Source organism: Takifugu flavidus, chromosome 19, assembly GCF_003711565.1.
Source record: "Takifugu flavidus isolate HTHZ2018 chromosome 19, ASM371156v2, whole genome shotgun sequence".
Classification (NCBI taxonomy): domain Eukaryota; kingdom Metazoa; phylum Chordata; class Actinopteri; order Tetraodontiformes; family Tetraodontidae; genus Takifugu; species Takifugu flavidus.
The window spans coordinates 8620054-8632935 of NC_079538.1; the positions used below are offsets into that span (position 1 = coordinate 8620054).

A 12882-nucleotide genomic window follows, 5' to 3' on the forward strand; every position below is an offset into this window, starting at 1 on the left:
AATTAAGAGAAGAAAATAGGTGAAATCTGATATTCTGCATGCTGGATGATCGTCAGATCAACAGATTGGAGCCCTGGAAGAGATTTCCTTCTCAAGAGCAGAATAAGGAAATTCATCCCGTGCACAACAACAAATGCTGAATTGACAGTTGAGCAACCATGAGCACAGACCTCGGTGGGATGTTTCTGATGCTGCTGTGTGCAAACATCCAAAAACTGTACATGCCAACTCAAGACGTTGTGTGTATTGTCTAGTAGCATCAAGTGTGGCTTTCTTAATTGGAATAAAAACACGTATGTAGTTTCCAGTTAAGATGATTTTTAGAATCAACATAAAAGGGGTGCTATGTATCAAAATGCATGTAAAAGCAGATTTTCATAATGTGACTCATGATGGCAGTGAGATGTGGTAAGATTAAAATCCAAGACCAATTGAGTAACATCAGTTCACTTTAATCGACTGCTCGGTCAGACGGTAAGAAAGATATTTGCACTGACATTTTTTATATGAAAAAAGATGATGTGATTAAATTTTTAAACCTTTGCACCAATAATCCAACTTATTGTATGTGGTTTGAGCTTGTGTCATATTTTAGAATAGTTAACAGGAAGAGATACAGTTGAATAGAGTGCTTTTTTTGGTGAATTGTCTTTTTATTGCTATCAGTGTGTCAAACAAAGTGAAATGTTCTGTCATCCTGCTTTTAATGATTGATCAAAATGTCAACATGCATCCAGGTTGCAGTCCAAGTCCAGCCAGCCTCTTTTATTTATAACAATAACTGGATCTTTGCTTGGACGCTTCAAAGATTGTGATATTTTAAATGTGATTGTTTTTTTTATTTTTAGGTGAAAGCTTGTTTTTACTTGTTGCTTACAGCAGTTGAATTGAAGGTAAGGCATAAATAGATAGTCAGATGAAATCCTTGTTGTTCGTTTAAGGGGTTTTTGTTGTTTTTATATAGAGTAAAGTATAGAAAGTATAGAAAAGAAAGAAATAGAGATTCATGTTTATCTCTTTGGGTTTTTGCTTTGATTCTGCAGCCTCTGATCCATTTAGAGGGCAGAATATGACGTTAATTTCTGCTGATCACCACCTTTATGTCTATTTGTCAGCAGGTAAGTTTCTGATTTTATCCTATTATATTCTATCATATTTTCTGCATTTCCTAAATGGAATGAAATTTAAACTCATCAGTGTGACATGGAAAAAGAAGAAGATATATCTGTACAGTTTGACATTGTGGGTCATTGTTTCGACCAAAACTTATTTCATCATAAGACTTTTATGGATGTTGAATATTGATGTTCATGCTTTGCTCTGAAGGTCTCCTGATTCTGGCGCAGCTCATAGGCAAGTGATCTAGGTTATCTTATCTTGACATATTTTGACTAATAGGAGCTCATTTATTCATTTTTGGTGGCACCACGATCATTAAACCTCTCATTTCTAGAATGTGATAAAGTTAGGCTGATGGGGGGCTCTCGCTGCGCTGGTAGAGTGGAGATCTACCACAGGGACAGCTGGGGAACGGTCTGCGACGATCGATGGAGCCTTGCCAATGCTGACGTGGTGTGTCGAGAGGTAAAGTGCGGGACGGCCCTCGAAGCCAAGAAAGCTGCCTTTTTTGGAGAGGGAAAAGACCGGATCTGGTTAGATGATGTCCAGTGTAGCGGCCAGGAGCCATCCATCCTCAAGTGTACACACAAAGACTTTGGGGAGAATAATTGTGTTCATGCTGAAGATGCTGGTGTTGTCTGTGCAGGTAGGTCTGACTTTACCCTCTGGTTTGTGTTGATGTGACACTAAAAACCTCAAACCACTGACCTTAATTCTTAGCTCAAAGGGGGAAGGTGAACAGTAAGATTTAGGAATCGTTTTGAAGAAAGATCTGATTGGCAAAAATGGGACTAAATATGAACCAGCAAATACTCACCTGGCATTTTGACATTAGATTCATACAGAATACACTTAGCGGTACTGCATTTGCTCCCAATTAGATTCTCAAAAACACAAGACCCTGTTACATCACATTGTTTCCACACTGTCAGCTAAGCTTTAATCAAAATTAGCATTTTCTTCCTCATTTTTGATTGCAGCAAAACATTTGCAGCTATTAGTCAAATTGGGAAGTAAAAAATCTGCAGAGAAGTGCTAAAATTATTGTATCTATGGATTTCCTCATCCAATCTTTGAATGCAGAAACAGAAACAGTTCAGCACAAAAGCTGCACAAAATAAAGTACAAAGGTTAGAATGGAGCTTGGGGGTGGGGAGGCCAAGCAGGGAAATAGGAGCTCCTTATCTTGTGCCACCTTTCTTGTGCCTCAAGTTTGAATCAAAAGATCAACACAGATTTTTAAAATTATAATTTGGACCCAGAGATGTCCTGCTGGACAGACAAACAGATATTCTATAATGCAATTTAACATTGTAAATATCTTACTTTAATAATAACTTTAATAATAAATGTATACATATTAAGATTAAGATTCAGATGTACTTTATTCATCCCCGTAGGGAAATTGAATTAACAAAATGATTAAAATAAATAAAACCAACCTTTTCGTTTCATTTCTCCCACTTGCAGAACATTTAAGGGTGGTCAATGGAACCAATCGGTGTAACGGCAGAGTGGAGGTTTACAACAACGGTCAATGGAAGCACATATGCAACAGTGACTGGGGCAAGGAGCAAGCACAAGTGGTGTGCCGGGAGATCAACTGCGGTACTCCTGTCATTCAGCCAGTCTATCAAAACCTGGGGGAGGCGTCCATAGCGAATGGACTCAAATCCACCTGTACTGGGAATGAGACCTCCATCTCACAGTGCATGTTTCAAGAATTCAAGGAAAGATGCGTCGATGCTACTGTTTTGTGTTCAAGTATGTCTTTGTTTATTTGCACATGTGATGCCAGCAATTTTATAGTGTGTTTGAGACTTGTGTTTTTAACCGGTTTGACAGACAGCAAACAAATACGGTTGAAGAACGGGACCCATCGGTGCTCGGGGCGAGTGGAAATCTTCCACGATGGGCAGTGGGGGACGGTTTGTGATGACAAGTGGGGCATGCCAGAAGCAGCAGTGGTGTGCCGGGAGACGAACTGCGGGACCCCTATCGCAGTCAAGTACAAGGCCTTCTTTGGCCGAGGTCAGGATCAGATTTGGTTGGACGATGTGGAGTGCGTTGGTGATGAAAAATCCCTCGCTGACTGTCCGCACAGAGGTTTAGGAGAGAACGACTGTGACCACAATGAAGACGCCAGTGTTATATGTTCAGGTATGACATCTTTAATATCGAGGATATAGAAGGTCTATCCTTGTCTCACCATGTTTGTAGAACAGGAACAAGAAGAACCTTCAATTTTAAAAATCCGATTGGACATTTCGTATTATAACACTTAAATAGTTTTGGAGGGTTTTTGTGTCTATGAGGAAAGTATCCGTCTAATATACGTATTTTGTAAATACTTACTCTCCAGAATCAGTCAGGTTGTACAATGGAACTGGCCGCTGTTCTGGGAGAGTGGAGGTCTACCATGATGGTGAGTGGGGGAAAATATGCAATAATCACTGGAGCCATGAAACAGCGGAGATGGTGTGTAAGGAACTCAACTGTGGTGCTCCAAAAAGTTTCCAAGAAAAGTTCAACTATGGTGATAGCAATCGGAGAGGTGTTACCGCAACATGCTCCGGCTCGGTCACATCCATCTCCCAGTGCACTCTTCAACACTATGGAGGGACATGCGAAGGGGTTTCGCTTTCATGTGCAGGTGAGACACAAAGGACATGCCGCTGCAAAACACATGCAGTCTGCAATAAATCTCTTGTTTCTTGTTTTCAAGGCACTCACCTACTATTGAGAACAAAATCTTAACATCTTCATTTTACAGAAAGTATAATATTAGTACTGCATAGATATCACCTATGCTGAGACATTCTGCATGCTGGTGAAATGTCCTCAGGCAACCCGCCAGTAAGGCTCATCAACGGCACTGACCGATGCTCTGGGAGAGTGGAGATTCGGCACAATGACCAGTGGGGGACGGTGTGTGATGATGACTGGGACATCAGGGATGCTCAGGTGGTGTGCAGAGCCATGGACTGTGGTTCAGCACAGACAGCCAAGTCCAGTGCCTATTTTGGTCAAGGCGAGGGAGATATCTGGTTGGATGATGTGAACTGTCAGGGTAATGAGACCTCCCTTTTACACTGCAACCATGCCAATATTGGTGAAAATAACTGTGGTCATGGCGAGGATGCCGGCGTGATATGCTCAGGTATCAGGCGTCTGATTTACAAATAAAATTTAAAAGAAATTTGCAAATATAAAGTTGTTTTTTTTTCTTTCCAGCTAGTATCAGACTCATCAATGGGACCAACCAGTGCTCAGGGAGGGTGGAGTTCTACTACAATGGCCAGTGGTCACCAGCATTTAATCTTAACTGGGGAAAGAATGAGGCTACAGTTGTGTGTAGGGAGATGTCCTGTGGGGATCCTGTGGAATCCTCAGTCTCGTTTGGTGATGCTGGTCATCAGAGAGGTTATAGGGTCAGCTGCAACGGCAGAGAGAACTCTGTCTCTAACTGCATGCTGACAGAATATACGAAGAGCAACAACGACCGCACTGAAGAGGCAGCTGTCAAATGTTCAGGTAAGACTCCATCGACTGAGTGTAAACTAGCTGTTAGAAAAAACCCGTGCACCTAAACTGTTAAAGATTGAGGGCACACCTAGAGTCATAGTTTACATTTAGCAGAAGCTTGAAATGTAATTTTTAATATTGCAGAGAATCATTCTATCCGTAATGTTGGGTCACATCAACATACTTTAGCGTGCAAAAGTTGCTTTTCCTTCAAACGCAGTGACCCCATCAGGACCCTCCGCAAAGCTCCTCCTCTGTCCTTTAGACAGAGCTGCATGTCACATGTGGAGCTTTGTTCACAGGCAACGTCAAGCTGGCCGGTGGGCCAACTCGCTGCGCGGGAAGAGTGGAGTACTTTGAGAAGGACCAGTGGGGCACGTTGTGCAGCGAAGCCTGGGATTTCAACGACGCGTCAGTGGCGTGCAGACAGCTTGACTGTGGAAGAGCCCATAAGATCACCGCCCAGAACGAGTATGGTCTCGGCAACGGGCACACCTGGGTCGATCAGATTGAATGCAATGGAATGGAGTCGACTCTGGCCCAGTGTACACACAGACCCTTCAGAGACAAAACCTGCAACACTACATCAGTTGCTGGTGTTGTCTGCACAGGTCAGACAATATAAAATATCATATACAGTGATCCCTCGCTATATCGCGGTTCATCTTTCGCGGCTTCGCTGCTTCGCGGATTTTTAAAAAAAATTTTACAGTGCCTCTGAATCCTGATTGGCTCAGGGGCTTTAACTGTTGTCTAGAAATAAAATATTGACGCTTGACTGTATTGATTTTTCACTTGTCAACAGTTTTCGTTTCTGTACATTCTGCCAACTTTACGTTTGCACTTGGTCGCTTAGCAACCATGGTGAGAATGGCCACTGAACTTCAGCGCACGGCACAAGAATGGGACCCTTTGATGAGTCGTTCATTGCAGTTCTCAAATATAATTGAAGGTGGCATATCCGTTTATAAAAATCTTCTTGCCCAGAAAAAGAAAGAGCGCCAACAACTGCCTATAACAATGTTCTTCTCTCGGAGAAAGACTCAGTAGAAACAGACGCTCCAGCGGAGCGGAGTCAGGACGCAGAGGCGCAGCTGGGACTGGGAAATACGCTAGTGACAATGTTTCCAACCTTGTACAGTATTACTATATTAAAATTATTGTTTTAAACAAATTTTGGGCTTTAAAACAGGTTTTGATTTTGGTTTCATTCTACTGTTCAGTATTGCATTGTAAAATAATTTAAAAAAATAAAGTTGCTACTTCGCGGATTTCACTTTTCGCGTGTTACTTTTGGAACGCAACTCCCGCGATAAACGAGGGATCACTGTATATACATATATATATATACCGATCCACTGTACACACTTTTCTCTATCACTATTTTTCCTTCACAGGAAGTTTGGAAGTCCGACTGAGTGACAGTAAGGATGAATGTTCAGGCAGAGTCGAGGTTCGTCACGGGGATGTTTGGCATACAGTGTGTGACCAGGACTGGACTCTGAGTAAGGCTCAGGCGGTGTGTGAGAACCTGCAGTGTGGAACTGCCTATGAGGCTCCTGGCGGGGCCCATTTTGGACAAGGCACTGGACCGGTGGTGGAGGCCAGCAATTCCTGTTTCAACAGCTCAACAACTCTTCAGCAATGCTCACGCGAAGGCTTCAAGAGCTCAAGCTGTGGACACGACCATGATGCTGGTCTCCTTTGTGCAGGTAAAGTCAGAATTAATGAAAAATATCATTGATGGCGGACAGTAATTGATAATTGGCTTTGTCCCATCTATATATTCTAATTGAATTGAACACTTTTTTTTCTGTTTCCATTTGCAGCGCAGGTGCGGTTAATTGGAGGTGGAAGTCAGTGCTCTGGTCGGGTGGAGGTCTTATATAAAGGCCAGTGGGGTACCGTCTGTGATGACGAATGGCAATTACCCAATGCCGATGTGGTGTGCAAACAGCTCGGCTGTGGCCATGCAGTTTCTGCTCCCACCAGCGCCCATTTTGGTCGAGGCACCGGCCCGATATGGCTGGATAATGTGGAGTGTGTCGGCCAAGAGTCTGCGCTCACGCACTGTCCACACAATAACTTTGGGGATAACAACTGTGGGCATGGTGAGGATGCTGGGGTTATCTGTTTAGGTGAGTGGAAATCAAACCCAACTTGGATGAAGCTGTGCTGGCTGAGGAAACTGAAATTATTAAAGAACATTTTCTATTTAGGAGGCCTGGTGAAACCCCAAATCACTCTGGCTCCTGCTCCCGAGGTGAACTGGGGTGAGAAGGTTGAAATCACCTGCACCATAGTGTCAGAACATCTGGGTGGGACCTTTATTCTGAGAAGGACCCAGGATTCATTCAAGATGGAAAAATACTCTGAAAATGAAGCAGCAACCTTTGTTTTCCCTGTGGTGGACTTCAGCCAGAAGGGATCGTACTTCTGTGAATATCAAAAGAAAGTATCCAGTCAAATTATCTACTATCCTCTGGGGAACACTGCCGACCTGACAGTCAAGGGTAAGTACTATTTAGCTTTGTGTGTCTGATAATAAAAATTGTTATTGAAAGTTTGAAAGGCGAATTTGTATCAAAATGTGTCTCTGATTTTACAGTTAGCCTGGAGATACCCAGGCTCTCCTTGTCCTCTCCTTATGCAATGGTGATGTACAACCCCGACAAAATATCAGTCACTGAAGGCAGCAGCTTCTCCGTCACCTGCACGATTCACAGCAAATACACCGGCGGGCTCTTCTATCTGAGGAAATCCAACCAGAACGTCACTGAACCAAAACCAGCATTTGGCCACGCCTTATTCTACGTGGCAACCTTTGACTTCTCTGCAATAGGCTACAAGGACCAAGGAGACTACCACTGCATCTTTACTGTGAACATCTCATCTCTGTCCTTCACTTCTGTGCCCTCAAAATCACTCCAGATTACAGTATCAGGTTTGACCTGGCAAAGTCTTTTTCTGCAGTGTTTACAGCATCATTGAAGCCTTCACATGCTGACTAAATAGTGTTTGAATCCCTACAGCAGCGTCATCCTCCTCTGCTATCTACGGAGGTGTGATTGGACTTGTATTGGTGCTACTTGCAGTTGGTCTAGGTTTCTTCATCTGGAGAAGGAGGAACAGGGTTGCTGGTAAGATGCTGATATTTGTGTTATCTTAAAATTTCACTTAAGTGAAAAGAAATGCTTATTTTAGTTTCACTACCTTGCGCCTATCTTTGGTTTTGACTGACGAAGACGTTCCAGTTGTACTGCTTTATCAAGCAAGTGCAAGGATTTCACAGTTATATATGCAGAAGATGTTTGAATGAACGATACATGTTAGCTTCCAATGAGCTAGTTTGGCTCAGTTTACACTGCACCATGACTCTCCTTGGCTGTTATTGATACTTGTGGTAAGCTATCATAATAAATGCCAAAAAACAATAATAAATGATCATTTCGGTATGCTAATATGCATTCAGTGGCATAATAGTTGCATTTCGAGTTATCGCCTATACTTTATGTATACAATTAATTTTTCTAACAAAAGGACCAATAAATAATCCTATTATACTTTACAGGCATCATGGTTCAGTTTAACAGCAAGTCTGAAGATACAGTTAAGGATGATGCACATGAGAGAAGCAATGCCACGTTCGACGGAAGGTAAAAAGAATATAGCTGTTTGCTAAGATGGAGCTAAAAAAGGTCTGACTTTTTCATAAAAAATCATGAGCATCATCATCATCATTCCTCCAGGGCCCTTAACAGCCAGGCAAAGGCACCAAGGCAGGACAAGCACACACTTGTTGACTCTGAAGATCCTGTCGAGAGCGTCCCTGAAGATCTGGCTGGAAAAGTGTGTTATGAATTTGAACCACTTGTTCTCTCGTAATCACAGAAAACGACTTGTGTAATTTTGTTGAATTTACAGAGCAACATATCACTAGACTGTAAGGCAAGCTTTTTACTGGCATCTAGTTTAATGTTTTGGCTAGCCACCCCCGTCTGTGACATCAGCTTGTACTGACATGCTAGGGGACAGGAAGAAGTAAAATGATTGGAGGGCAACAAAAAACTGCTTGTAAGTTTTAAAAATGGCAATAAATTAGACAATCTGCTATCTTATTTGATCTGGAGTGCATCTTTCCTTAAAATTTAAAGTGTGATTTAGAAAATCAAACTGTATGTGCTGCTTTTGTGAGGTGGGAATGCTTACTTTTATTTTTACTCCTGTACATTTCACAAAGCAAAATCCCACCACTTGGGGGAGCACTGTGCTGCCTTTGTATTGCATTAAAATGAGCTGTTTCTGGCGTATAAAAGAAGTGATGATCAATAAATGTACAATTCTAACCAGAATGGGGTGTGGAGATTTTTTTGTTTTTTCAAATCCATTTCAGATACATTTTAGGTAAATACATTATACATCCTCCACTCATGGGCTGTACAGGACATGTTCCCCCACAAATGGGACTTTCACAATAACATTGTGCTGCCAGATGCACCATATTATACATGCTGCACCTTCAAATTTAGGCTAATAGTTCCATGACAACTTTTATATCTAACTTCTGAGTTATGTATAGATTTAACATCTAACCCTACTTGTTTTTGTCCATCTAATTCTTGTCTTGTAACAGACTACACCCACCTTGTTGAGACTCACCCTCCACCTGTGTGTGTGTGTGTGTGTGTGTGTGTGAGAGAGAGAGAGAGATTTCGCAAAGGTCGGCATGCAAACATCAGGTAAGTCATGTCTAAACCTGCTCGTCTTGTCTGAAGAAATCCAACCCAGCACAACATACCAGCATTCATAAGGCCACATTTCCGGCATCAGCACTCTTCTTCGTAGTTCTGTTTCCTCAAAGCTGTCGAAAAAAGCAAACATGACAGTGACACTGTTTTATGCAAGTGTGTCAGGCAACCAAGAGGTAAAGTATCAAGACTTTTGTTAATCTTTTCTAATCCTTGAAAAGCATGGTTCATTTTAGATTGTGGAATAATATTGATTATGCAGAAGAGAGCTGAATTTAGCTTCATTGATTAAAGACTTCCTAATTTTGTCTTCTCCAGGTAAAAAAACAACAGCAGAGAATCATGATGGTCCTTGATAGTTTGAACATTCCCTATAACCTTGTGGATATTTGTCAAAGTAACGAGGACAAGGAATTGATGAGAAAACTTGTAGGTGACAGCAAAGCTTTACCCCCCCAGATCTGCAATGGGAATGACTACTGTGGGGTAGGTCTGACATGAGAAAGAAAAAAAATTGTGTCACTGTGTGAGTGTAAATTCTGAATGATTACGTACTTGCAATGTCAAACAAATTTAATTTTCAAATTAAAATTTAATTTAATTTAATTTTTAATTTAATTTTTTTTAATTATTTTTTTTTTGCTGCTCCTGAATTTGGATGTAATAGACAATCTGAGAAGACACCACTTTATTGAGTGCCTCCTGGTTGCACTTCCCTGAATACTTCTATGCTATACTCACTCCCCCCTCCTGGTATACCTCGCTGTAGCATGCCACATTATGATAATAAAGTTAATTATAAAAAAAATTAAGCTAATTTTTTATAACAATTTTCATATTGTTGTCCAAGTAAAGCATGTGATTTATATGCTGCATTGTATTTTGAATTTACAGTAGTGTTTTCTTTTTTTCAGGACTTTAAAGCATTTGAAAATGCCGTCGAGATGGAGACTTTAAAGCAATTTCTCAAACTCCAGTGAGAATAAAGGCCGGCTATGGGACAGTAATGTTAAGAAATGTGCTCAACATTGCTTTAAAGTTTTATTAAAAGAATGATATTCAAAGAAACCCTTCTTCATTTTTTGTTAAAAAACAGAAAAATAACGTCAATAAATAAATAAATCAAAAATAAACAACACAACTTTAGAATTATTAGGAACACTTAACCTTATAGATTCTGTAATTCCGTTCTAACGTGTTGGAGTTAAATAAAGTTTTTAAAAAAAATTTTTTTACGAATAATGGTAAAAATAACTAAAGAGAAAAAACTAAAACAAGACACAATGGCCGATTCGTAGTAACGGTACTTTGATAAAGGCGAATGTTACAGGCAATAAGTTGGGCACCAAAGTAAGCTGGCGGATGGCCTTTGTGGTATTAAAGCGGTGTCGCACCCTGATGACGTCCTCTTTAGTCGATGCCCGATCGCAGGCTTTGGTACGTTTTCGAATCTGCGACACACTCCACAAGATTTATCAAGCATCTCAACTTATACAATCACTACAATAACATCTTTATGACCAGTAATGCATATTCTTTCATTGTTTGTTGTTATTTCAGAACTTTTAAGTCAAACATCCATCTTGAAACAACAATGGCCGAGGAAGGGTGAGTGACGCTATAATGCATTGGTGTTTAAAAAAAAAAAAAAGACTTGCAAAAATGCAGTAGATGTTATAATGTAAATAAGATGAATCTTAATTCCGAGTTGGTCTTCTTTGAAGGGGCGACTTAAACTGTATTCTAAGTAGCATGGGCTACTAGCTAGCTCGCCTGGTTTCGGGTACCTGCAGTCAGTCCATTAATATCGATCATTGAAAGGTTCCTATTAGCTTATAAACTCGTGCTGGGGCCTAAAACGACGGATTACTTGTGTATGCGAAGTAACATAAGGATTATACAGCATCAAACCACTGACAGTGGGTTGCACATAAATATTTCCAAATGTTTATGGTGGTTCAACGATTCTCTCAAAAGTACTTGGAATACATTGGTTCGATTGGAAAATGTGTCATTAAATGTAATTACAACTGTTGAATTTAGTGCAAGGCAGATGTCTGGCATTGTTAAGCTTCTATCTGTAATTCATAGGTGTTTCAGCTTTTACTGTAGATTAATTGACAATAATTGTAAAACCTATAAAAACGTGAGCTCCCGGCATTTGAATGATGACTTAAATCTTTTGTCGGATACCCCTTCACTCTCCAATGAGTGAGATCTGTGTTCTGACCTGCTGGAAGCTCCGTTGTGTTACCCTAAATTGTTCGGCTTCTTTGGCTCCTGTCTGAACATAACTTTGATCACAGCGTTGCTGCTGGAGGTGTCATGGATGTCAACACTGCTCTCCCAGAAGTGCTGAAGACTGCCCTCATCCACGATGGCCTTGCCCGCGGTATCCGCGAAGCTGCCAAGGCTCTAGACAAGTATGTTTTGACCTACTGCACGCTATACTCATGCGTTTATCGCTGATGATGTCTTGGCTCCCTCTACTGAGTTTTAATGTAGAAGTCTGCCATTGTTACCCATTTTTTGTCTGAGATATGTCTGGTAGTTTTTTTTAACATGCTACGTTGGTTGGATCAGTGTTTTAAAGTGTTTGGTTATATATTGCAGGCGTCAGGCCCATCTGTGCGCCCTTGCTGCCAATTGTGACGAGCCCATGTACGTCAAGCTGGTGGAGGCCCTCTGCGCTGAGCATCAGATCAACCTGATAAAGGTAAATAAACTAGACCAGGCTGGTTTAGTGTCACCTGGTCTGCATCACTGATGATGATCTGGCTCCCTCTACTGAATATTGTGAGGAAAGTGCCACTGTTACCCAATGTTGTCTGAGATGCACATTTCCCCTACTCAAATCTACGCTCTGAAGGTTTTTTTTTAATAGCTTAACGTGTATTTTATGTTATTACTTGTCAAATGCACCTTTCATTTATGCTGAAAGTAAGGAAATAAGGCTTATACAAGCTGTTATCTTTAGGTCGATGACAACAAGAAGCTTGGCGAGTGGGTCGGGCTGTGCAAGATCGACCGTGAGGGCAAACCCCGCAAGGTGGTGGGCTGCAGCTGCGTCGTAGTCAAGGTAAACATTCTTCAACACACATGGGGCTAAAACTGATGTTAAAGGAATCTTCATGCCAGGCAAGTGCAGGTGCTTGTTGTTGATGACATGCAGCTGTTTAACGAATGGCTATAGGACGGCCAGGGTACGAGCCCCGCCACCTCCCTGTGGTGACTGGGGTCCCTAAGAACGGCTACATATGAAACGATGACATTTGGTGCTAAAATTCATTTCCAGTTATTGTGAGAAAGATGCTAATTTTTGCCATTCCGCCTTACAGGATTATGGCAAGGAGTCACAGGCCAAGGACGTGATTGAGGAGTACTTCAAGAGCAAGAAATAAAATGTCAAAATATGCACACAAAAATGGCTAATTTGTGTTTCTATCCCTCTGGCCATCGGAGCTGGTAAAACATGGGACTAATGGGGAAA

General features: G+C 41.3%; 3 protein-coding genes and 3 non-coding genes across 7 annotated transcripts; all 6 read left to right on the plus strand.

Annotated features, from left to right (window-relative positions):
• The first annotated feature begins 456 nt into the window (after window positions 1-456).
• Window positions 457-8996, plus strand: LOC130515659 (scavenger receptor cysteine-rich type 1 protein M130-like). Of its 2 annotated transcripts, XM_057016026.1 has the most exons (18): window positions 457-474; window positions 849-893; window positions 1044-1118; window positions 1327-1353; window positions 1454-1765; window positions 2590-2883; window positions 2965-3279; window positions 3482-3772; window positions 3965-4279; window positions 4354-4653; window positions 4947-5255; window positions 6042-6356; window positions 6474-6782; window positions 6864-7157; window positions 7253-7588; window positions 7677-7784; window positions 8216-8300; window positions 8394-8996. In XM_057016026.1, exons 3-18 carry the CDS (start codon window positions 1070-1072, stop codon window positions 8527-8529), a joined length of 3795 nt encoding a protein of 1264 aa, XP_056872006.1. In that variant the 5' UTR covers window positions 457-474; window positions 849-893; window positions 1044-1069; the 3' UTR covers window positions 8530-8996. The 2 variants fall into 2 exon arrangements, with proteins under 2 accessions (XP_056872006.1, XP_056872005.1); XM_057016025.1 differs by lacking the exon at window positions 457-474 and having other exon boundaries at window positions 733-893.
• A 356-nt stretch (window positions 8997-9352) lies between these two features.
• zgc:153284 (uncharacterized protein LOC751696 homolog) lies at window positions 9353-10460 on the plus strand. Its single transcript, XM_057016043.1, has 3 exons — window positions 9353-9568; window positions 9711-9878; window positions 10307-10460. The coding sequence occupies exons 1-3, from the start codon at window positions 9524-9526 to the stop codon at window positions 10370-10372; spliced, it is 279 nt and encodes a 92-aa protein (XP_056872023.1). The 5' UTR covers window positions 9353-9523; the 3' UTR covers window positions 10373-10460.
• A 259-nt stretch (window positions 10461-10719) lies between these two features.
• Window positions 10720-12817, plus strand: rps12 (ribosomal protein S12). Its single transcript, XM_057016040.1, has 6 exons — window positions 10720-10829; window positions 10953-11000; window positions 11699-11815; window positions 12006-12108; window positions 12370-12471; window positions 12731-12817. The coding sequence occupies exons 2-6, from the start codon at window positions 10987-10989 to the stop codon at window positions 12791-12793; spliced, it is 399 nt and encodes a 132-aa protein (XP_056872020.1). The 5' UTR covers window positions 10720-10829; window positions 10953-10986; the 3' UTR covers window positions 12794-12817.
• Window positions 11552-11626, plus strand: LOC130516673 (small nucleolar RNA SNORD101). The gene has a single exon (XR_008947563.1). It is a non-coding gene; the product is annotated as a small nucleolar RNA SNORD101 (small nucleolar RNA).
• Window positions 11851-11935, plus strand: LOC130516679 (small nucleolar RNA SNORD100). The gene has a single exon (XR_008947569.1). It is a non-coding gene; the product is annotated as a small nucleolar RNA SNORD100 (small nucleolar RNA).
• Window positions 12149-12230, plus strand: LOC130516678 (small nucleolar RNA SNORD100). Its single transcript, XR_008947568.1, has one exon. It is a non-coding gene; the product is annotated as a small nucleolar RNA SNORD100 (small nucleolar RNA).
• Window positions 12818-12882: the final 65 nt, after the last annotated feature.